Below are 25,556 nucleotides of genomic sequence, written 5' to 3' on the forward strand. Positions count from 1 at the left end.
GAGCCCGAACGAGCTTTTAACGAGCCGAGACCCGAACAGTTCGCGAACTGTTCGTCTTATTTACATCCCTAGTTATGGGTGTATTATCGGAAATGATCTTGGAGAAGTTACAAAAGCCGTTCACTGCAGTATTTCAGGGATCTGCGATCCATTGATAGCTGAAGCAATAGGAATCCGGGAAGCTCTAAGTTGGATCAAAGAATTGAATCTCACGAACATAATCATTAAATCAGATGCATTGGTGATCATTGAATCTATAAAATCTGCAGCCCAACACTTATCCACGATTGGCTTAGTTGTTGAAGATTGCAAGCTTCCTCGCTTTGGAGATTCAATCTTTATCTTTTGTTTTTGTTAAGAGATCAGCAAATCATGCAACTCATGCTTTAGTTAGGGGAGTTGTTTCATTGTCTCGTCCAAAAGGACGGGTCGTCCCTTCGCCTTCTTTTATTTATGATTAACTGTTTCTGACTTAGTTTGAATCTATATATTATGTTTCTTTCAAAAACAAATGATAAAATACAATTAATATATCGTACAATAATTATATTATGATATTTTGCTAATATCTTGTTAGATTTTGTATTAATGTACAACGAGATTGGATAAATTAAATTTGATACAATATAAAAATTGTTAGTATAAATTTCGGTAGAACTTGACTTTTTAAGATAGATTTTTTTTAAGAGTGAAATTAGATATATTAGATATCAAATACTTCCGTACTTGATCAGAGGCAGCAACAGCCAACAGAGGACAAAGGACGCCGAAATTTGGTGTCTCATCCATTTTCCGCTCCCCAACAACTCAATTTCCCACAAGATGAGGATGCAAAAAAAAAAAAAATAATAATAATAATAATCATACGATTTCACTCCTTCAAATTGCTAATCACATAGTATTTACCAAGAAGCTGAAGCCAGTGCACCTGAAAAAAGAATCGGTAGACTCTGTACGCGAGTATATCCACGGCGCCGCCGTGCCGGAATAAGCTAATGCAGTTCGTCGGAGAGCGAGTTGATGATTTCGAGGAGGTCGCGCGACTCACCACCGACGCGTAGGGTCTCGAGCACGCGTTCGAAGAGGAACACGTGGCAGGGAATCCGGAGCACGCCGGTCTGCCTGTAACCGTACTCCTGCGCCGATCTATTGAGCAGCTTGACGAATATCGGGTGATTCAAAAACTCCGCACTCACGACGAATCGTTCCATTTCTTCTCCGACGTACACCGGCAAATGACCCTCGGGCACGCCGCCGCCGCCGCCGCCGGAAGTATTTCGAAAATCATCCTCCGAGCGCGGGTTTAACAAACGGTACTTAGAAGAATCGGCTACTTTCGAGAATCTTCTCATGAGCTTCTTCATAATTTGGTGACGTTGGAGTTTTTTGGATTTGGTTTCAGAGAGAGAGAGAGAGTGAGTGAGTGAAGCGGAGGCGTGAGGGAAGAGAGTTTTGGGGGTATAAATATAGTAATATACAAAGTAAAAGGGAACACAGATGAGCGTACTCGCCGGGTACAACAATTATAATATTATTATTATTTTTTTTAAAATTGTTATTTTTTTTATTACTCCTTTAATAGGGGTGTCAAAATGCAACACGACCCGTCAACCCGACACGAACCAACACGAAAAAAATCAGGTTTAGGTTGGGGTTTTTCGGGTTCGGGTTAGTTCTAGGTTAGGCGGGTTCGGGTTGGGTTTTGGAAAATATTACATATATTTTTATATATTGTATGTTTGAAAAAATTTATTGTATATTTATATGATAAATTTTTATCATTTAATATTTATTTTGTATATTTTTTATTTTTTAAACAATTGTTTATTTGATTTAGTAAATATACTTTTAATTTTTTACAATTAAACTTTCAAATTTAAATCGAAGATTTTGTTATAATGTGTTTAAATTAAAATATTATTATTATTTTTTATTTTTTCGAATTATTTTCATTAATTTTTTTTTAAAAAAAATTAAAAAAATAAATAAAATTCGGGTTAGACGGGTTAGACGGGTTGAGTCGGGTTAGACGGGTTCATGTTCGGGTTGAGGGTGGTCTTCGGGTTGATCCGGGTTCGGGTTGGGTTCGGGTTGAAAAAAAAAAATAAAAGTTTTTTGCGGGTTAACCCGAAACCCGACCCACCCGACCCGATTGACACCCCTATCCTTTAACCTTTTAACGGGGCCGAAGTTCCAGAAGTCATGAGATTAAAAAAAGGATATATCTTTTTTCCAAAAAAAAATTATTTTTCTTAAATACAAAAACTCTTTCTGATTTGAGTTTTCACTTTCATCCTACACATTTTATTATTTTTTATGTTAAAATATTATTATTTTTGTTGTAAATATGATTCAGACCGATCGTTAAACAAATTTTGATCCGCCTGGACAAATTTTTTAAAAACGTTTTTAGTGTTTTACAAATAAAAAATTTAAAATATTTGTTTGGAAATTATTTTTGTAAAACGGTTTTGAAAAATGTTTTTTAACAAAACGTTTTTCAAAGTATAATTTTTAGGTAATAAGTGAGAGGTGTTTTTTTTTCAGAAATTTAATATTTTGATTTGAAAATTTGGATTTGAAATTTTTTTCAAACATGGACTTGAATAGATGTCTATCTTTTAACCAAAATTTAAAAAAACGCGAAGCGTGACGAAGCGTCACAGTCAAGCTTCAAGCTTCACAAGCTTAAGTGAGGAAAAAACAAGTTTAAGTGTGAAAAAAAACGTTTTTCATTATTTGTATAATTTTATATATTAAATTAATTAATAGAATAATTAACATATAAACTTAAAGATTTTAAAAATAAATACATAAATTTTCAATTTATAAAAAAACGTAAATCTCAAAATAACAAATTATTTGAAGTAAAATATTTGTGTTAGGTCAGGTTTTATCTTTTAGTGGCAAAGAAACGAAATAAACGAAGCAAATTGAATTTTGACGCGTTGAATGTTTTAAAAAAATAAATAATATTATTAAATATTAATCATTTAAAATAAAATTTGAAAGTTAAAAATATTAAAAAAATAAAAATTAAACTTAAATATTAATTTCAAAAATTATTTTTTCAGGTATTTTCGCGTTTTTTCGCGTTTTTTTGCGTTTAATGTGGTCAATCAAAGAGTTGATATTTTTTCACGCTTTTGTCCAAAACAAAGCTTTTTGTTCACGCTTCACGCTTTTAAGTATTGGGGGTGATGGCTAAGCGGACACGACTTTTGTTTACGAATTGCGTTTTTAATTGATTTTGTAAAGTTGTGGAAAGTATATTTTGGATAATTAATTAAACTGGTATATGATTACTGAAAGTGTAAGTAAAATACATTCGTGAGTTGCCGAGAGTGATAAGGATTGAATCAGAAAGATGCATCACTTATCTAGAAGAAAGAATCAAAATGGGAGAGCGTTTAATTACCTGAAATTAAGTTGTATAAAAAATAATATTCGAATTGATGAAATATGTGAATATTTTAGCAATAATTATTAAATTCAATTAATTACTTAATAAAAAGTTTTTTATCATTCCCGTAAAAAAAAAAAAAGATTTTTGATAATTCATTATGTCTGTAGTTTGAAACGTCACATATGAAACTAAATGGATGTCAAAACTATGTTATAACGGATATATTTGATATTCTAAAATCAACCTATTTTCTTGTAATCTATCTGTTTATATACAACAAATTTTTTCGAGTTCAAAAACCATCACTCACCAATTTGTTTTTTTTTTTTTTAAAAAAAAAAACTAATCTTTTTTCACATAATTATCAGCCAAAAAAAATAACTTAAAAAACTTTAAATGAAGGTTGCAATAAAGTGTCCTATTTTATTTTTTTTTTCTCTTTTCATATTACGTTTGAATATTTATTAATTCTCAAGATAGAAGATAAAAAGTAAAGGCGGGATGGGGAGAAGAGAACACAAAACATACAATGTCTTATAAATAAAAAAGAAAATTGGCTTCTCTTAGTTAATTTTTAGAATTGTTTTTAGAAAACACTTTTGAGCTTTTACTTCAAAATAAAAAACTTAAAAATATTTTCTAAAAAAATAATCCCAAACACTAAGATTCGTAACATCCACAATTCATTTAAGAAAAGTACACTTTGATCATGAAATAATAGTTTTAAAATGCGTCTAAAAATTTAAACAAAAAAAAATTAAATTGCCTATAATTCCACGTTATCACGTGGAGGGGTGACATCCAACTAACCTAAAGGCTAAAGCCACGCCTAGACTCCCTAGTTAATATTTCGAAAATAGGTGATAACACATCAAATCACAATTAGAGTGGGGGTTCATCTTTAATCCTACAAATGGAACACGTTTTATTGTTCTGTTTATGTCTGTGTCAGCTTAAGTGATTTTAAATATGAATTATGGTGGTGTAAAATATTAAAAGAAAAAACCACACACACTAAAAAAAAACCGCTAAAACACATTAAAATTATATGCAAATGCATGTCAAATTCAGTGATTCTTCGATAAAAATATTTATAAGGTTTTTTTTAAAACTTCCAGAGTCAAAGGGCACACGACAACTCGAACTCAAATGTTTTGAATAAAATAAAATCTTAAACTTTTTATTTGCTTTATTTGTAAAAGGATTAATGCTAAGTTCACATTTCATGCATAATAATAACTAGCTATACACGCACACGGGGGCGGATCTATATGAGGATTGGGGGAGGGGGGCACGGCCCCCCAGAGAATTTTAAAATTTTTTAGTATTATATATGAATATTTTGTAGATTACATATATATATATATATATATATATATATATATATATATATACTAATAACTAAATGAATAACAATTAAGTCTTCAGGCTAGATGTCTTGCAGAATCATAGTAAGGCAAAAGTTCACGGGTTTCGAGACTTCTTCCCCCTCATTTAATTTCTTTTTTTAATTATTTCATTTATTTGTATTTTCTTCTTGATCCATTGTTTTATTATTTATTTATCTTGGACTCATGAATTGATATATTTTCAATTTTTTTAGTTGATTTTTTTTTTCATTTATTTGTCTTGTTCTTCTCAATCCATTGTTTTTTTTTATTTATCTTGAACTCATGGATTAATTAACACATTTTCAATATTTTTTAGTTGAGAAAATTTTAATGTCTATTATTAAGCCTTTATTAAATTGAATTACTTCTTCCTATGTATAGTATTTTTAATTTATTTTTCATGGACTCATGAATTAATGTTTTTTTTATTTATTTATGTCTTGTTCTTCTTATCGACTAATGTTTTTTTATTCATCTTAGACTCATGGATTAGTTGATACATTTTCAATATTTTTTAATTGACACAATTTTAATGTCTAGTATTAAGTTTTTATTAAATTGAATAAATTTTTTTCCCATGTATATACATTAAGCATGAGCTTTTCTTATAAAACTAAAATTTTACTTTTAAAAATTTATGTTACCTCACTTCTCTCTTATTGAAAAAATTCTAAAAAATTATTTAAAAAATAGGAAAAATTGCATATATCACCCCTGTGAAATCGCGTGTTTGTTGATAACCCCCTATGAACTTTTTTTGAGCTAAAAGCCCTTATGATTCTAAATCTGTAGCATACACCCCCTTCTGGCTAAAAAATGACTAAAATGCCCTTAATGTTATAATATAATTTAATATTAAAATATATTTCGTGTATGACAAATATTGTGATAAAATAATTATATATAATTTTCATAGTTATTTAAATAAAATTTGATTACTTTAATCAATTAAATATAAAATTATAAAAAAAAATTAATTTAATTATTTATTTAAGCAAGAGTATTTTTGTCAATTTTTAACTGAAAAGGGTGTGTATGCTACAAATTTTGAATCACAGGGGGTTATTAGCTTAAAAAAATTTCATAGTGTGTTATTAGCAAACTCGGAATTTCACAGGGGTGATATATGCAATTTCCCCTAAAAAATATCTCTGAACTTTAAACTAATTAAGAATTAAATATAAAATGACAAAAAATTAGGTGTTTTATTAAGTTAAAATTTGATTTCGTTAATAATGACAAACCTATATGACCCTCGAACATAAAATTTCACAATTTCGGTTCTTTTATATTTCGTACGAAAAGAGAAATTTTTATGAAAATAACAAATAAACTACAAGTCAAAGTAGCGAAATTAATAGTCATTATTGGAAATTAATAGCTCTAATGCCGTCGCACATTGTCGTTACATAATATGCGCCCCCCAATTTTAACGTCCTGGATCCGCCACGCACACACATTATGCGTGAAATATAATATATAGAAAATAAAGAGTAGTTGGAAAAATGAAAAGAACATGGGCTTGGGATGATAAGTTGGATTTAAAATGAGTAATGTAAATTACCATATTGTCATTCAATTATTTTTATCAATAAATAAAATTAAAGTGTATTTTAGTCTACACACATAAATTACAAAATCAGTTACTATAAGGGGTTGAAGTTTTATTAAACGGTAAAATAACAACAATTATTACGTCTTTTGTTGGGATGTTTCGTGGATTTTTATTCTTGATAAATGTCGACCTAACTCATAATTATTATGAAAAATTATATTTTTGACATAAAAAATAATATCTTTAATAGGTGAAATCGAATAAGATATTTGTATTATAAATGCATGAAATCTGTTGGGAAAACATATTTTGGTTTTCAATGTTAGCAATGTGGTCAGCACAAGACGCACATATAATAAATTTATATTAATTCATTCACAACCAATATTTAGGTACTGTTTGCAACCTCTAAAAATAAGTGATTATGGAGATTTTTCTAACAAATTTGTTAAGAAAATTTTCATAATCATTTATTTTTAGATATTGCAAACACTACCTAAATGTCATCTAGAGATTGGGAGAGGAGAAACATTAAACGGAAGCCATTTTCCTTTTCTTTCCATTATATTGCATCTCAAATAATCACGGTGTGCATATATATATATATATTATTTTATTTTTGAAAAATATATAATTTTTTGGCTAACTATCTAATATAAAAAGAAAAATAAAATTACAAAATTAATAATAGAGGCCCACATTAACCAGAGTGAGGTTAGAACACCCGAAGAGCCGTGGCCTTTCCGTGGGTTTTCGTACGGTCAAGTCGAGATTCCTCATCATATAATTTTCCCAATTTATATATATAATTTAAAACTTGAAGAAGGGTATGTTGTACGAGATAGAGAAAATAGCCGACAAAACTGCACTCAATTCACATTATGGAGGCGAACGGGATGGAACCAAGAAATTTAATTTAAGGACCGAGAAATTCAATTAAAGAAGGCAAATGATTTTTTTTTCAACTGGACGAAAGAGTCACGTGAATAATTCATGTAGAAGGTAATATATTATAGATGAGACAAAGTTAAGGAGAGGATGCAACCACTGGCCCGTAACTCGTCTCTGGATGCATCGATGAGTACGACTTATAGCTCATCTAAAATAAATTTGTCAATTTTAAGACGAGGTATTGTACTCGAGATCAACAATAACAATATTGAGAAAAAGAAAACAATCTAAAAAGTCATAGGATGGATATCGACAAATTGGTGGGCCCATATAATAGTCACTAATTGGCGAGAATGACGGGTTAAAGTCTAGTATTTGGTTTCACACTTTTCTTGGAATGGGTTCTCTATGATTTTGGAGCATCATGTTTTTTTTTAATAGAACAGAGCATCATGTATTTGATCACTTTTGTTTTTTATAACAAAAAATAATTATGATAATGGCAAGTAAAATTTTTAGAAACTTATGTTTGATTTTATGCCACTATGTAGAAATTGTATAAATATTTTGAGCTCACGGAACTCGTCGTTCCGAATATATCTAGATCGTTTTTTGTTGGTTTAAGTAGTGTTTGGAAGAGCTTTTATAAAACACTTTTCAGCTTTTTTTCACAAAAATTTACAAAATTTTATAATTTTGTAAAGAAAAAGCTGAGAAGTGCTTCCTAAAAATTCTCTCAAACACATCTTTAGTCTCGTGTGGACATGTTGATAGAAATCATTCACGACTTTTCTAAAATAATAATAATAACATTAAAAAATAAATCATTCTCGAATATACATTAGAATATGGTGTTTTGAGTAGTACGAATTAAGAATCATATTGGATACTTAGGTCGTGTATGAAAATGTTTATGTGAAACGCTACTTAACTTTTTCTTAACAAAATTTTGAAATTTTGAGAAATTTTGTTTTAAAAAAAAATTGAGAAGTATTTCTTAAAAATTCTTTCAAACATTACTTAAATAAATCATTGTAAGTCAATCTAATCATCACGACACTATCATTTTTTAACAAACTAGGTAACTAATACTTCATTAATTCGTCTTACGAGTCATCGATGTGTCGATGGCCATCACTTTGTATGTTTGAGTGTGAGGGGGGCAATGTTTGGTTAATTGGTTTGTTCAGCAAATAGACGAGTTTTGGTATTCATGAAACCGTGACGCAAATTCTCGTAGTTTGGCTATCTCCGTGTGTAACATAATTTCATTCACAAACATGCAATGTTAATTGTTATTGTTGTGAAATGGTGACTCGGGGGTTTCCCCCAAAATTAGTTAGCTTTCGCTCTCTCTGTTTGCGTACAAATAAAGAGAGGACACGTAACTTCTACTCTAGAAACTCGTACTTAATGCGATTGGAAGACTGCCTTTTCAAGCCTATTCCAAATCTTCAACATCCAAGTCTCAATCCTTGCACTTCACCAATTACTTTTTGCACACCTCCTTATTCCCCATATATATATATATATATATATATATCCATCGACAGTACAATTAACAATATGTGGATATTTGAATTCGTTGATAAAGGTATTTTCGTAAAAATCAATTGGTCTCACAAAGTCAAGTCGTTAGTTGATATAATAGTAACACTTTAAAGGAATTCGATTGTGGGTTTTTGCAATGCTTGGCACTTTTATAGGTGTCCTTTAGAGGGTACACAGAGCCAGAGTTTGCGGTTTTATTTGACAATTGTTGAAAGTAAACGAAGGGGAATATATATATATAGTGGGGTTCAGTGTTGAAAATGAATACCCAGTGGGCAAGTTACAGGGGTTTGGGTCCATCATTTGCTGACTTTAATTTGGAGCTTTGTCTCATCGAGGATCACCCGACAAATCCCATTCATTACATTTGGATGCATTAATTCAATTCTCGCATATTTTTTTCAATATATATATATATATATTGTTTATATACAAGTCGTTCGAAATTGCTGATTGCGTACTAATTTTGATTTTGGACTATTTTCGTGGGATTTCCATCGAGTCAAAGTTTTGACCGAAATCTCACTCCACAATTCTAAAACAATAACGAGAATGCTCACGTAAGTGTGCGTGCTGCAGCATTAGATCGTGGAAATTGTTTTATTTAAATACAATTCAAAGTTGAGGATACAAAAATGTTAAATTGAAATAATTTAGACATCGAGTTAGGTAGTGTTTGCAACCTCTAAAAATAAATGATTATCGAGATTTGTTAAGAGAGTCTTCATAATCACTTATTTTTAAAAGTTTTCGTATCCGATATTATGCTGTGCGTGACGTATATTCACGTGGGTATGTTGATAGGATATGGGCCACTGTGTTATTGGGCCTATCGTAATGTTTGATCCATCGATGTGTAAACAGCCCAAATAAGATGGAAATTGCGAATATAATTAAACTCCATACAATTTGATGGCTAATAGAATTTATAGGTGGCTTATTCCAAAGATTTATCAAGCCAAAAAAGCTGAACAAAATGTTCCCCAAATTACTTGCTATATCAGGAATTAAACATGAAAGTTTAATTCAAAACAAAACTAGAACTTAATTAAGCTAATAATGATATAAATAAAAGAAATGAAAAGCCCGATAAACGAATTAAATTAACCTCACAAAACAGCCCTGGTGAGAGCCAGAGCCAAACAGCCCGCAGCAAAGAAAAATAGCATCACAAAATCCCGGCCCGACCATCTCCGAACGGGCTCAGATCCGACCCGCAAACTCTTGGCCCTCCTCAGAGCATCCACCTCCTTGAGAAGATCGAACTCCAACCCCTTCCTCTTCAATTCGTCCACACATTTCTCCAGAAGCTTCGAATCCTCTTTCTCCCTCTCCAGCATCTTCTCCAGATGGGACTCGACGTCGTTTTTGTACCGGATGGCCCATATGAATCCGAGGGTGCACAAAAGAGAGCAGACCGATGGGACCCACGATCGGCGGCAGAGGTCGGTCTGGGTCCCGCGGGAGGTTGCGCTGAAGAGGAGGATCAAGGCGGTGGAGTGGAAGAGGAAGAAGAGGCAGTAGAGCTGGGTTATTTCCTTTCGGGTTGAGTCGATCTGGGTTTGTTTCAGGGAGATGCGATTAAGGATCAGCTCCTGTTCTTTGAGCCATTGCTTGAGGAGAAGCTTGTGGGTCGGGTTCTCGGCGATTTGGTGGAGCGGGTGCGGAGTTTTCGGGTACATTATCTGTAGATTGGGGCTTCCTGTGTTGCTTGAATCGGCCATGGATTTGGAGACGATTTACAGTAGAGAGAGCATTAATTTTGAGAGAGAGAAATTAAGAAGGTGGGGATAACAGGGGAGGAACGCTCTTGGATATCAACGGTCAAATTTATTTATTTATTTTTTTGAATTTTGCAACGGTCGAATTCACCAATCACTATTCCATAATAAGGGGATCTGATTTCTTCAAATAATAATAATAATAATAAGGGGATAATTAATATAAGTTTTGTACGGAAATTAAATTGGGCGTAGCTTATATTTAATTAATGGACTCCTTTATTAAAGGGACTGAACTTAAACAAGGCTCATGTAGGGCCCAAGCCCAATAAACTCTGGAAAGTCCTATAAATAGGCCCAAACTCGCACATTCAAGGCAAGTTTTCACTTCATATTTCATTCTCTTGTTTTATTGGGAGGATTTCATCATGTGATGTACTTGACTATCGACTAGTTCACACGAAAAATTCAGAAAATGAATTAAGATGTATCATTATTAAAAAAAAGAAAAAAATAAGATGTAACCAAAAAATGTGTCTTACGCTGAACAAAAATTTAAAATAAAAAATATCGGCAACACGAGTTTTACTACAATTTTAATTAATATTGTGATATTTTAACTCATTGATTTCTTATCGATGACGTGTAGCTCATCTTACACCAAGATCTCAAATACGGGACAAGTTATCGAGTTCGAGATCCAATTATAACAACAATCTCCTCCTCCAATCGCACATGAATGATGTCTACTCGTAAAAGCGAGTATAAGATGAGAAAAAAAGTTAATATTACAAATCATTGAAGTGTGAATCTATAGTTTATTTTTTTAGGAAAAAAACAAGTTATCGAGTTCGAGATCCAATTATAACAACAATCTCCTCCTCCAATCGCACATGAATGATGTCTACTCGTAAAAGCGAGTATAAGATGAGAAAAAAAGTTAATATTACAAATCATTGAAGTGTGAATCTATAGTTTATTTTTTTAGGAAAAAAATTTAATACATGAAGATCAGAAGGTGTCTGGTATGGTTATTCTTTAAATTTCGAATTAAGACATATGAACACTTTGAAAGATATTTCAAAACACTTTCAAAAAACATAAATACCTTCCATGGTGTGTGAGCATATATGTTTGGAAAAAATGTAGAAAATTCATCAAAACGTGATATTTCTGTTTTAATTATATATGTTTTCTTTCTTTTTCGGGACATGATTCATAAAAAAAATGTCTATATTTGAGATTTTGATAATAGATTAAGAAAGTGTATTGTAAATCTTTTAGGAAGCACTTATTAGATTCTAGCTGTATGAAAGTATTTTTGAGTGTTTGTGGATATCAACTTTAGCTTCAACTTCTATAACTTTTAACCAAAAACTAGAACCAAGAGTTTTTTTTTTTTTTTTTCTGCTTCTACTTTTTAGTTTAGAGTTTAAAACTACAAGTTGACATTTATATCATTAAAATATTACAAAATTATATACTATTAATTCATTTAACCTAATTTTCAATTTCCATAATTTTAATAGTTTCTAATAAAATTTATAAATTTTCAATAATATTCTATTACAATAATTTATTTTTAAAATTTTATTTTACATTTTTATATAATTTACATTTTTAGAATTATTTTTATACATATTTTTGTATTCATACAAATTTTGTCATTATATATATATATATATATTAATCTTATATATTTTTTCAAGCATTCTTGTTATAAAAAAAAATTAATACAATATTCATAATATAATAATAATAATAATATAAATAAATTTTTGATGATGTGAGTATTAAAATTTAATTTAAATAATGAAAAGAGATCGATTTTATGTAAATAGAGGTATGATAGTCATTTAACAAAAAATAAGCTTGGAAGCAATTATTATCAAAACATTCAAACTTTAGCTTGTATTAGCTTTAAAATTCTATTTCCACGCACCCCTTACTTTAACTTCTCACCAACTTCAAAATAATTTCTAGAAAAATCACTTTTAAATAAGTTAAAGCTCTACAAAACACTCCCTGAATAATGAATAAACACCAATAAATAAAAACATATGTGACATGAAGTTGAAAACGAACTATGTTGAGAAAATAAAAGTCGGGTTTTTTTTCACTATTCATACTTTACCACATTGAATAAAAACAAGCACCACTAGTAAATTGATGTTCACTCCCTGTACCCAAATTCAAATACATGATCAGTCTTAGTTAGAAAAAAAAATAGTTGTTTACACATCCTGGGTTCACATGATTTTTTTCGTACGAAATCCAGTATAAAATATTGAAAATATGGTACGAATACATGATATTCAAGCATCATTGGTTTAGATCTGGTATTAAAAAAAATAAGATTTTGAGTATAAAATCCGAACATTAAATTTTTAAAAATAAATATGAATTGGGCCAGAAAATAAAATTGATTAATAACCAATAATGTTTCTATATTTGTGAATTTATAGTTTCTGATAAAATTATGAATATAGAAATACTGTTTGAAATGAATAATGTTTAATATTTATTAAACATTTAAAACTTGATAGAGACCAAATGACCAATAAATAAATTGATTATGCCAAGAGATCATGCAAATTTTTATAAATATATAGAATTTCAGATTTTTTTAGTGAACTGAGTGTAATTTTAATAAATTTAATTACCATTCTTCATTTTATTTAGAATATCAACATAAGTTCCTTCTTGTTGTGTGTTTTAACATGTCATGGTTGCAGTAATTTTAATTAGAAGAATGATTGTGGGGTAACTTATGACGAGAGTTATACTAGATAACTAACACATCGATCAAACACAAAAACTTCTTTGAGATGTTGTTAGTTGACCGTTGTTACGGACAGAGGTGGAACTAGAATTCTATGTTAGGTGGGTCGTGTCAATATAAAAAATGACAAAAATAATTATTATATGTTTATTTATAACTTTCAATAACAATAATACAATAAATAAAAAAATAAATATTATGACATCCCTTGGTTTTTATTGATGCTTATGAAAATATGAAATATAGAATAATATTTTGATTTTTTTAAAAATGCGTTGTGTTCGTAGGTATAAAATATCATGCATAAAATTAAGTTCGATCAACGAGTCAAAAATAGTATGACTTAAAACTTGTTTAAAATATCGTTGAACAAAATGATACTAATGTATACAGTAACGCAAAACTTCCACTTACAGGCAACTCGAAATTATAAAATACGCGATCTTGAAATAAAGTATTTAAAATATGATTTGATCTTAAAAATATCATGCTAAAACATTATTTCAAATAAGCATGCATAACAGTAATATAATGCATAAATTTTATAATGTATTTTTTTAATTTTGGAGACACGAGTGGATATGAGTTTGTTAAAATAATGAAATTATTGACTACCAAAAGCCCCAAAATTTCAAATCTTAAAATCAATTCAAATATATTAAAAATCGAGCAAGATATTGTACATTGAAGCTGAGTAAAATAAGAACTTTAAAAAATTTAAAAAATTCTCAAATTTTGTAAAATAAAAGATGTTATTTTTTCAAACAATAAAAAAATAAAAGGTTATAATAGGGTTTTAAGGTTATAATAGGGTTTTAAATAATAAAGGTGTTAATTTTTCAAATAAAAAAATAAAAAAGTGATAAAAGAATTTTAAATAAAATGAGTAAAAAGAGTAATTAAAAATTTTTAAAAAGTTTTCAAGTTGAAATTAAGTGTCACGCAGAATCGAACTTTCATCTAACAATAGTTGTGTAAGGCCCAACCACTAGGTAGACCAACTTATGAATTTTGGTATTTTGGACGAAATTAATCTTTGTTCTATTTACAATTACCACGCTAACCCAATTTTTTTTTAAGCCACGCTATTCCCACTCTTCTACCAAATAAAATCCATGGGCTCCTCAAAAATTAATTCAATCACGTTGGGCAAGATGGATTCTTGTTTTGAAGTTTTGAAGCCTGATATTTCTCACTTCATCAAGGAATAATTTCATCCTACTTTTACAAGCATTTGAAATGAAATATCTAAGAGTGAAGATTTATTAATATGTGTGGGATTCACTGAAAAAATAGTAAGCATCACATATATTGATAAATCTAAGGGCCCGTTTGCTTTCAGTAGATTTTTTTTAAAAATAAGTGTTTTTTTAAGTTAACTTTTAAAAACACTTTTTAAAGTAAAAGCTGAAATAATTTTGTGTTTGCATAAATATATTGAAAGTACTTTTTTTAAAGTTGAGTTTTAAAAAAACATTTGAAAAATTATAAATATGGGCTTTTAAAAAAACACTTATTTTGACCTAAATAAGCGCTTTTAAAAGCACTTAAAATTTATCCAAACACATTTGAATTAATAAAAGCACTTTTTTTTTTAAAAAAATTCATTTTTTCTTTATTGTATACTGAAACCAAACGGGCTCTAAGTCCTTAGATATGCATTGAGGCAGTGTCTATGTAGATAGAATCTCATTTTCGTCGTCAAGACGGACATAATGAAATCATAAAACAAGATAAAGAACAAAATGGACAAATATATAAATCATAAAAAAAAAATTTGACACAGAATTACATCGAATCCAAGCAACTGAAATGGACAAAGAAGGAAAGAACGAAATCAGGTTTTCTATCAAAACCGAAAACCAAATTTCATTTTTTGCAACACCATATTAAAAAAAAAGTAGTCGTAAATCAAGATTTTTCATTGAGTTTTACTTGTGTGATAACTACTCTGATTCCTGATGTTCTCGCACCTATACACAGCTTTTTCCCTTTCACCATTTACATGGAGCAGACAACATTTTGGGCTTTTCTTTTGGGTAGTGTAAAGGGTAATGATGGAATTATGATATCTGATTAAGAAAGAGATTGCTACTCAAAGTGGTGAACGTGGGTTTAATTTACTCCACTTAAATGCCATCTAATCCGTTCCATGGTAGATTGACTAGACGTTTATTAAAAAAATCCATTAAAAAGGCTACCAAACGTTTTAGTGCGGAGGCCCCCTTGGGCTAAGGTGGGCTTCAGCCCCACCCATTTTTTTTTAAAAAAAATTTAGTAGTCTCAAATTTATTTATTTTTTTAAAAAAAAGCCCCATGTAAAAAAAAAAAAATTAAAATAGAACAATCTATTACAATTTTTTGGTTGATTTATTATCGTAGTTTTTGAAATTATACGATTTGAGATAAATCGACAACTCTAAAATTTTGTCTAATATTTAATTGCGATAATATTGATTTATGATACATATGAATTTTCAAGTTTGGATTTTTACCATAAAAACTATTTTTGCGACATTTAGAAAAAATAATCAATTGATTGAAAATTGAAATATTTGAGAATTATTGAATTTGCAATTATTATTGAGCTTGTATTGAGATTTTTCTAGTTAGAATAAATGAAAATTCAATAATTAAGAGATTTGGTAAATGATCGTTTGTTGTAAATTTTTGGGATGATTGAAATTTTCTAGTTATGTATTTCAGGAATTAAGAAAATAAAAATTTAAAATTTATTTTTAAACGAAAGAGCATATATCGACATATCAGAGGCACACATCTGAGCAGAAAATATCAATTTCAATTGAAATAACCTACCGAGTTGAATTCATATGAAAAATCGGTTCAGTTTTTTTAGAAGTTCGGTTTTAGATTTTAAAAATATTGGTTAGGTCGCTTTGGTTTCGGATTTTAACGTAATAGTTGTTTGTTTTCTGAACAAACCTAATATTTATAAAAAAAATTAATATTGTTAAATTTTCTAATAAAATTTTATTGGACAATAGAACTAGATTTGAAAATATATTTTTGAATAAATAATTTAAATTCATATAATTCAATTTTTAGCTACAATTTTAAAAGTAGAAATTGATTTTTTTAAAAAAAATTCTAAAAGATCGAGATCGTTTAATTTGGTTACGGATCAAAATAATAATTTTTTTGGGTATTTATAGTAAAGTTCGATCGATTCGTTTTATTGAAAAATGTTAATTTAATTTTAGAAAGTTCGATTCGATTTTAACTGACTTTTTATACATATATATATTGTCTAACACGGGGCGAAACCAGTCTCATGTAATTTTCAATCCTGGCTCCACCAGTTGGTTTAACTAAGAAAACCAACTACAATTCTTGTCAATCCAGAGTATCAAACGCACCGTAAAAGTATTACATTTTATGCTAAATGTATAACTTTTTATTATAAATATGAGCAGTATTGACCCGTCTAATGTCTAAATATCCATTATATCGTGTCACAAAAGATCTACTTTACATTGAAATATTTGCAATTGTTTCTTTTTTCTTCTTTAAATGCAATAGTATTTGAATTTTTTAAACGGTAATAGTATTTGAAGTTTGATTTATAATAAAATGGTGGATTTTTAAAAACATAAATTGTCTAATATTTTGAGAGTTGTCTAATGGTATTTATTGAGTACATCTCTAAAGTTGATACATTTACAATTAATGTGACATTTTTCTGACATATATGCACAGACTTGGAAAGACTTAAAGAGTGTTTAAATATAAGTGCTTATAATTTTTTTTACAAATTAGTTAAGAAAAAATCCATTTTTTTTTAGATTATGATTTGATCCAAGGACGTATTTACATTTTCATATAGCATCTAGTTCACTACTTCTTTGTTCCAATATGGTTTAGTGTAGAAATTTTATTTATGCAATTTAAATTAGTAACCTTCTTTTGTACTTAGTATAGTTAGTTCTCTTAATTTAGCGCTTTATTAATTAGATCTTTGCTATATTTTCATGTACTTTATCTTATTATATATTTTCAAGCTTATTATTATTAATAAAGAGGCAAATAAACTCAAATGCAAATATGCAATTATACAATACCCCTCAAAGGAAAAGCATAGGTAAGCAAAAAATAACATTATTCAAATATTTAGCTTCACATGACGAGCAATTACTTACCACATTCAGTCATATTATCTAAAATTGCAACAACGATTCAGAATATCATCAAAGTATAACAGAATATTCAGTACAAATTCCTTTTGGACAACTTCACTCTCAATCCCTGTTTCATCTGAATTATGATAGAATCGCTTGCTGAAACCTTGTGACCTTTCACCACTTCAATGTTGTAATGGTATATAACAGTCGCAGCCACCATTTTCATCTGAATAAAGGCCATTTCTTTACCTACACAAGTTCTTGGCCCGGCGTTGAATGCCGGGAACTTGTAAGATGGCTCGTGTTTGATACCTCCACGTTGCGAAATCCATCTCTCCGGCTTGAAATCCAGGCAATCTTTCCCCCATATCACCTTCATTCTTCCCATTGAATAGAAAGAAAGCAGGACAATTTTGTTCTCAGGAATGTAGTTTCCTGTAGGAAAGACATCGGGTCTAATCGGAGCTTTATGTTCCAATGCCACCGGAGGGAATAGCCTGAGAGACTCACATAGAGCTCCATGGAGGTATCTTAGCTTCTTGGACTCTTCCACGCTGAAGTTCCTCCATTTCTTATCCTCCTTTTCGTGCAATTCGTCCTCGATTTCTTGTCGAATCTTCATTTCGGCAGACGGGTTTGAAGCAAGTAACCAGAAAAGCCATGCGAGACAAGTACTTGTTGTATCTCTTCCAGCAAGCATCAAACTTAACGAGGTGTCCCTCAAGAAATCTCTCGAGTCACCCCTGGAAGAAGAGTTGTTTATCTCTTCATATTTCCTTTTGAAAGATTTCAACAAGTTGAAACCATATTCCTCGTGATCTTTTTCTACTCCATCATTAATCGAAACACGGGGATATATAAATTCGTCGAACGATTTCCAGGCTTTCATCAAAGTCTTCTCTTTACCAATTTGCAGCCATTTCAGGAGCTTCCAGATCCTCTCAGGCAATATATGCCTATGCAACAGGGCTTCCACAGCGCCATTGAAGGCCTTCTCGCAAGGAATATAAGGCAAATCAAGGGACAAACTCTGTGGATCATAATCAAGAACTAATTTACAAATGCTGTCAAAAGTGAATCTCTGGAAAACATCCTGCAAATCAAACTCAACCCCTGTTTCCAGGAACCCGTCCAGAACCGCAATCAATCCTTTTTCAATCTTCTCCCAAATGTTCTTCTCCAAGAAACTGTAGAAGTTGGGCTGAGTCATCAGTGAAAGCGTGGCTTTCCTGTGAAATTCCCACAACTCGAAATCAGCATTGAAAATCCCATCTCCCAAGATTTCAAAAATCTTCCTGAATTCAGGACCCTTTGGGTAGTTGGAAAAGTTTTTGCTAAGAACATGATGAATATTTGCAGGATCACTGGTGACCAACATATCCATGTTGGAAAACCAAGGCCCTTTGAACTCAAATGTCCCATTGGACTCTGTTAAGACCTCTGTTGCATACTCGTGGATTCGATGAGAATTTTGAAGAACAGCCGGAAGCATTCCGAGAACTGGCCAATTAGTCGGCACCGAGCTCTTTTTGTGGGCTCTAAACGTCAAGAAACACACACAAATTACACAGATGGGAATCAAAAAAATCTCAAGAAATGCATAGAGGGCCATTGATTGAAATTTGAATAAGAGATTTTTTGAGCTATTTCTTGGAGAGCAGTTGCGGATGACGTTAAATGGTTGGAGTTGAGAGTCCTATAGTTGTCGCTTTGCATAATAGTATGGTGATTATTGCGGTGTCTGTTGGGAAGGTAGAATGCTTCCAGATAAATTATGGTCTTCTTTGGATAAATTATTTAATAATATCTTTATATTTTATAAAAACTATTTTTTAATCTCTCCAGCTGATGCCTGCAGATAGTGCACGTTTGTAAAGTTTTTTAATATATAAATTTTGGTTTTGGGACCCCCCTACTGTGAGGCATAACTCACGGGGTAAAGTCTAATAAAAAAAATCAAAATTTAATTATTTATAATTAAGTTAACTATATATTTTTTTACAAAACAGAAAAAACGAATTGGTTTAACTGAATTTTTTTTAAAAATTAAAATCGAATTTCCAAATTAATCGAACTGAAATTCGGTTCAGTCGGTTAATTCGATTTAACCGATATAATATTTACTTCTAATTTTCTTGAAACCATGAATTTTCATTCTTGAACAATATAATTGTCTTTATTTTTGAAAATATAATGACGCTAGTCTATATATATATATATATACCTATTTAAAATATATATATATATATATATATATATATATATACTATATACCTATTTAAAAGTGTGAATAAAAGGTCAAAGTTTTACAATTGTGAAATAACAACTTTGTCCTTTTATTTACACTATAAGCAAAATCATATAAAAATATATAGGGTTATAAAAGTAAAAACAACATTTTAGCTAGGGCATAAACGTAAATCAATATTTATATTATATGTAAAATTGATTATTATGACAAGGTTAAAATTGACAAAATGTGTGCATATTAGATAAGGATTCAGTTTCCAAAAAAATTAAAATATCAAAATACTTTATTTTCTATTTTTTTTGTAGATAAAGTGTATATATTTTTCCCCAAATATTAAAAAAATTCAACAAAAATCTTAATTAAATACTAAGAGATTGAAACACCATATATTTGATTTTTATTTTTTTGTAGACTGGATAAACGTATTTTTTTTAAAAAAATATTATATATTTTAATTTAAGGATCTATTGAGATAAATAATTATATCATGAGTTCATATTTAAATATAAAATATTATTAGATTTTTAAAGTTATTAATATATATATACATATGTTAATTAAATTAAATTACACACTCATGTTGAAATAAATCAATTCAAGTAGAGTCAAGTTTTAATCTAAAATAATAAATAAAAAATACACCAACACACACATATCATATATACAAAAGTTGAAATTAAAAAAAGTTAACTAATTTTCCTCCTCATAAAAGCTAAAACCATTAAAAAAAATTATGAGATAGTCTTACAATTAATGAAGGAATATTAAATACACCAAAATAAATAATAATATGCATTTACTCTCAAAATAGAAAAAAGGTTGAAATAAAAGATGAAATGTAAACATTTTTAACTAATGACGTTGAAAATTCAATCAAAAATTTCGGCAACGAAAACATTATAAGCAAAAAGAGATAATTAGATTTTGAAAAATAATAAATTAAAAAGAAAAGAGGATGTCCAACAATTACATCAATCATTAACGATATTGACATACAAGTAATACAAGACGATACATACCAGAATGTAGTTGGGAACGATGAAATTATTGTTATTCTTGTAACTAAAAATTTTTAGTAATAAAAAAATATGTCCAACGAAAAAATAAAATAATAACGATAACAAAATGTAATGATTGATAGAAAAAGACATCATCACAAAAATTCTATTAAGATGATGTGTATATTGATTCTTTTATAGAGAAATAAAAACGGATGGTAAATGGAAAAAAAAAATGAGAGAGAAAAATTCAAAATATAAAAGGAAAAAAGAATTGCGCAATAATTTAAATTAAGGTTTAGAATGCATTATCTATATTACATTTTTTTTCCATAAATCAATAATCACAAAATAAATAATCAACACATAAAATAAGAAATTACAAAATAAATATTTAATTTAATTAACTTATCTCACTTATTAAAAAATACAAAAAAAATAATATTGTTTGAAAACATATATACATGAGTTAAAAAATAAGACGAATTCATGATAAAAAAAAAAGACCATAATTGCACAAGAATAATAAAAAAAAACAATAAAAAACACTAGATGTATTAATTGCATAGGTTTCAATATCAATGTTGTGACAAAGTAAAACTACATTAAATACTATATTTATAATCTTACATGAGTTATTGATAATGTCTTATTCTAAACTGTTAATGTAGATATAAAATAATGATGATCATAAATGAAAAAATTATTGAAACTCAGGTGTTACGTACATTGTTCGAAAATATTGTAAATTTTTTTATTAGTTGCAATATTAAAGATTATATTGATTTCATAACTAAACATGTAATAGTTTTTCTTTCAAATAGTATATATATTATTGTTGGGATCGGTTCAGAGGGTAGAGGGGGGGTGAATACACTCTGAAACTTTTCTTCTTCTTCTTCAAAATGATCAAGTGAGGTTTAGTTCACTTAATCTGTTTTCTCAACTTCTAAAACGGTTTGAACAACTTAAATAGTGCGGAAATAGTTCAGAGGTTTTAGTGATGCAAAGTTTATAATGCAATGTATGAGCAGAATGTAAGATAAATAGCAGTAAAGACTAAGGCACGATTTATGGAAGTTCGAAGGCTTAATCCTTCTACGTCTCCCCTTCTTCCACTTAGGAAGGAATTCACTAGAAGACTTTGGTTATTACAACGTCTTGTAATACACCCACTTCAGACTTAGGACTTATCCAATGCCTAATCCGAAACTCCTAGATTTACACAGATAAGATTCTCAGTTCTTATCAGACTGGTGGAAGCTTTCAGAGTAGCTTCAATTCTCTTCAACAATGAGTATAGTTGAGTTGAGCTTCTCAAACTGCAGAGCGGTCGAGAGGCTTGAAAACCCTAGGATGATCCTTGACGATCAGATATGTGAACTGTAGGCGAGAGTTTATTTGAGCAGCAAATGAATGATCTTGTAAGTGTGCTCAAGTATATCAGATGAGGACTTCTGATATTATTCAAGTGATTGAGTTGATTGATATTTTTCTGAATTGCTTGTCTCTCTTTGTTGTCTACCCCCTTTTTTTTTTGTTGTTCTGTTCTTGAGCAATCTTCCCTTTATATAGGTCAATCATCAACGTCTTTATTTTGAACGTTCTGATGCTGCATTGAATGCACATTTAATGCTCATAAATGCATTGATGATTCTGCATGAAGATCGTACACTGCAGACAACTTCCAGGGTCCAAAACTGGAATAAACGGTCGAATGCTTTATCTGTAGTCATTCTGTGTTTTTTGCCATTTTGGTGCAACCTGTTGTCTCGATTGCAGGAGTCAACATATCTTCTGACACGCCGGTTCTGCTTTTAATAAAAGATCTTGCAAAGAACATCTTGTCACAGGTACTTGTCTTGAGATATCCTGATAAGCAGTTGGCATTCTACCTGTAGAGATATTTGTCCTCTGCTGGTTTGAATAACCAGTCGATAAGCTTGTGACTTCAACCGGTCGAGAGACAAAGGCGGTTGACAAGCTTCCGGTAGATAGATTTATCCTCTGCTGGTTTTGATAGCCAGTCGATAGGCTTGTGACTTCAGCCGGTCGAGAGCAAAGGCGGTTGACAAGCTTCCGGTAGAAGTTGTAGTAGATTCCTGAAATACAATGGTTGGCAGCACATTCCTATACAATGAGTTGTTGTTTGTTATCACCAAAATATCGGATTCAACAATTTCCTCCTTTTTGGTGATGACAAAACTTAAGTGCTCCAAGAACAATATGAAAGCATTAAAATGAACTTCATTGAGAGAATGAATTTCATTAAGTACAATAAGCATTTTTATTACACCTACAGAAAAAAATAAGATGCAGCTGCGATAAGTAAAGAAGAGATAAGTTGTTCATCTTTTGAACCAACTGGCTCCTCCTGACCTATCGCCTTCTCTTCTTCTTCTGTCGGCTTCTTCTTTTCTTCTGGACTCTTCTTCACGTCTTCTTGCCTCTGCTGCTCTACGTTGCTCTTCTTCCCCCTTTTTGGCATCACCTTGGTTGAGTCGAAGGATGACCTCAGTGAGTTGAGTGCCAAGGCAGGCTTGCATAGTGTCTATTTTTGCATCGATTTGAGCAAGTAGAGTGGCTTGCATAGTGTCCATCCGATCATTCAACTGCTTATGAAGGCGGTTTTCGGATCGGATAACTTGTTCGGAGACGGTAGAGAGCGTGTTGATTTGAGTGCGATGATGATTAGTGATCTCTGTGGACAGACGAGCAAGGTCTCGAGACACGGTCTCGAAATGCCGAATCATCATCTGGCGTGAATTATCGACCGATAAGGATGAGTTTGTTATGTCTTGAGAGAAGGACCTAACCGTTTGCATGAGCTCATGAAGCCGATTTATCAAGGTATGATCTAGAGCTGCGGCCATGGCTTCAATTAAAGAATCATCAGTCTGAAGCATTTGCCCTTCTGGGTCATTTCTTGGTGAAATCGGGCTAGACTCACGATGATGTGGTGCGGGTGAACTGGCTGGAGAGCTACCCGATGGACCTTCCAATAATGGTACAGTTGGAGATGTAATAGTTTCGACTGCAGCCAATATGGTTGGTGGAGTACCAGGATCAGCACTTGGTTCATCCATAATGAGATCTTCCATAAACTTTTCAGTAGATGGAGACGGTTGAAGTGCTGGATCAGCATCAGTCACTTGCTGTTCTGGAGATGCAAGTGATACAATAGTGCTTGATATCTCCGTTGGGGGCACTGTTGCTTCACTACTGCAAGGAGCCTCTGTCACAGAGGTGACAGGTATCTCTTGTGCAACCACTTCTAAAACATCTTGTGAATGACCGGGAGAAGTGTGAGCGGTTGTCACTGGAGAGGAGTGAGCAATCACAACTGCTTCCGGTTGAGTAACTGCTTGGACTGCGGTTGAGGAGGGGTCGACCGATGAAGATGCTGCCACACTCGATCTTAGAGCAGATGATTGAAAGAGGTCAGCAGTGATGAGATCGGTCAGAATCCCATCTGAAGAAGGGAGAGCATAGACGTCTTCTTCACCCTGATCTTGAGTGAGAAAGGTTTTCATCATCACTTGTGCTTCCAGCACATAAGCTTGTAAACAGGCTGCTGAAGCTGGTGTTTTGACATTGTTGAGAGCTTGGAAGTGCTGAAGTAGTTGAGTGATTTGACGTAGACTATCCTGTAGTCCAGTCAAAATCACAAAGTCATCGGCAGCGGTAGGACTCTTGGATTTGAAATTCTTGACACGCTCATTAATTAGCAGAGATAGCAGGCTTCCTCGAAGCTTCAAGTCTATGAGATGTCTTCTTCCCAGAGCCTCCACGATGTCTTCAGTATCAGCAAATAGAAGCATCTTCTGCTCAATGACGTTTAGAGATTTCCATTTAGGAAATATTTGAGCGAGTGTCAAGTGAGTGCGGGAGTGATGCCATCTGTCAAAACGTTGTAGATGACGCTTGACAGTACGGAGCACGTGAGAGATGATCACATTGAGTTCTATCGTAGCTGCTGGTTGAGCCTTGGGTGTGTAGATCATCACACCTTTCCCTTTGTCTTTGGGATCAGCTAGAGTGACCTCAGGAGCTGATGAGGCACCTTCCCGGATTATCACACCCTTTGTAGGACGAGGAGCAGTAGAAGCAACAACGGTAGTAGTCTCGACCGTTGGCAGGGTAGGAGCAAGTCCAGAAAGAGACTTTAGCTTCTTGTGCTGCCTCTTCTTCTCGCCTGCAGGCGTGGATGACACAGCTGCTTTGGAGACCGAAGGGGATGACTTGCTGAAAGCTTGAATCAGTGGAACATTCTCACGTGATTCATCTTCAGAGTCAGATTCGATGATCAGTTGACGCTTGGCAGACTTTTTGGTATGGACTGGTTTGGCCACGACCGGAACCGTTGAAAGCGGTTGAGGGATAGCAATAACCTTTGCGGTTGAGGGCAAGGTGTCGACCGCAGTCTCTTTCTTGTTCAGGAATTTGAGAATCGTAGACTTGTTGAGCCATTTGGTGGGATGCAGAGGCTCAGTCTTGGAAAAGTCCACTCCAAGGACGCCCAAGATGTGGCAGATTTGCAAAGCAAATCCCTCGGATTGCCCTTTGCCCCTGATCATTTCACATAGAATATTGAACAGAATGTCTGACCAGTTTATGTTGATCTTGGAGGCAATACAAGCCATGTATTGAAATTTCTCCAGCGTCACCTTGTCGTAAGATCCAGCCTTGGCCAGAAGATTCTTGGCCACGATATTAGTCAGTAGCCTGAATGGAGCTTTGAGAGATGTCTTCTGGGCCGGCAGTTTGATCGGAGCATCAGTAGTTGAGAACTCCTTCAACCAATAAGAGCAGTTACCATCTGGAAGATCCGTGCATTTTTTCAAACCCCTGGAGGGCAGATCAAATGTGCT

General features: G+C 31.6%; 3 protein-coding genes across 3 annotated transcripts; all 3 read right to left on the reverse strand.

Moving 5' to 3' along the window:
• Nucleotides 1-578: 578 nt before the first annotated feature.
• LOC140875811 (auxin-responsive protein SAUR71-like) lies at nucleotides 579-1,436 on the reverse strand. The gene has a single exon (XM_073279605.1). The coding sequence runs from the start codon at nucleotides 1,362-1,364 to the stop codon at nucleotides 993-995; it is 372 nt and encodes a 123-aa protein (XP_073135706.1). The 5' UTR covers nucleotides 1,365-1,436; the 3' UTR covers nucleotides 579-992.
• An 8,349-nt stretch (nucleotides 1,437-9,785) lies between these two features.
• Nucleotides 9,786-10,547, reverse strand: LOC140879504 (uncharacterized). Its single transcript, XM_073283283.1, has one exon. The coding sequence runs from the start codon at nucleotides 10,516-10,518 to the stop codon at nucleotides 9,904-9,906; it is 615 nt and encodes a 204-aa protein (XP_073139384.1). The 5' UTR covers nucleotides 10,519-10,547; the 3' UTR covers nucleotides 9,786-9,903.
• A 6,844-nt stretch (nucleotides 10,548-17,391) lies between these two features.
• On the reverse strand, nucleotides 17,392-19,127 carry LOC140875193 (alkane hydroxylase MAH1-like). Its single transcript, XM_073278792.1, has one exon. It carries the CDS (start codon nucleotides 19,046-19,048, stop codon nucleotides 17,522-17,524), a length of 1,527 nt encoding a protein of 508 aa, XP_073134893.1. The 5' UTR covers nucleotides 19,049-19,127; the 3' UTR covers nucleotides 17,392-17,521.
• Between the last annotated feature and the right edge of the window lie 6,429 nt (nucleotides 19,128-25,556).

This window comes from Henckelia pumila, chromosome 1, assembly GCF_033568475.1.
Source record: "Henckelia pumila isolate YLH828 chromosome 1, ASM3356847v2, whole genome shotgun sequence".
Taxonomy (NCBI): domain Eukaryota; kingdom Viridiplantae; phylum Streptophyta; class Magnoliopsida; order Lamiales; family Gesneriaceae; genus Henckelia; species Henckelia pumila.

Excerpts from the sequence above, each read along its gene's own strand:
- LOC140875193 (XM_073278792.1), bottom strand. The coding sequence starts at position 19,048 with ATGGCCCTCTATGCATTTCTTGAGATTTTTTTGATTCCCATCTGTGTA.
- LOC140879504 (XM_073283283.1), bottom strand. The coding sequence starts at position 10,518 with ATGGCCGATTCAAGCAACACAGGAAGCCCCAATCTACAGATAATGTAC.
- LOC140875811 (XM_073279605.1), bottom strand. The coding sequence starts at position 1,364 with ATGAAGAAGCTCATGAGAAGATTCTCGAAAGTAGCCGATTCTTCTAAG.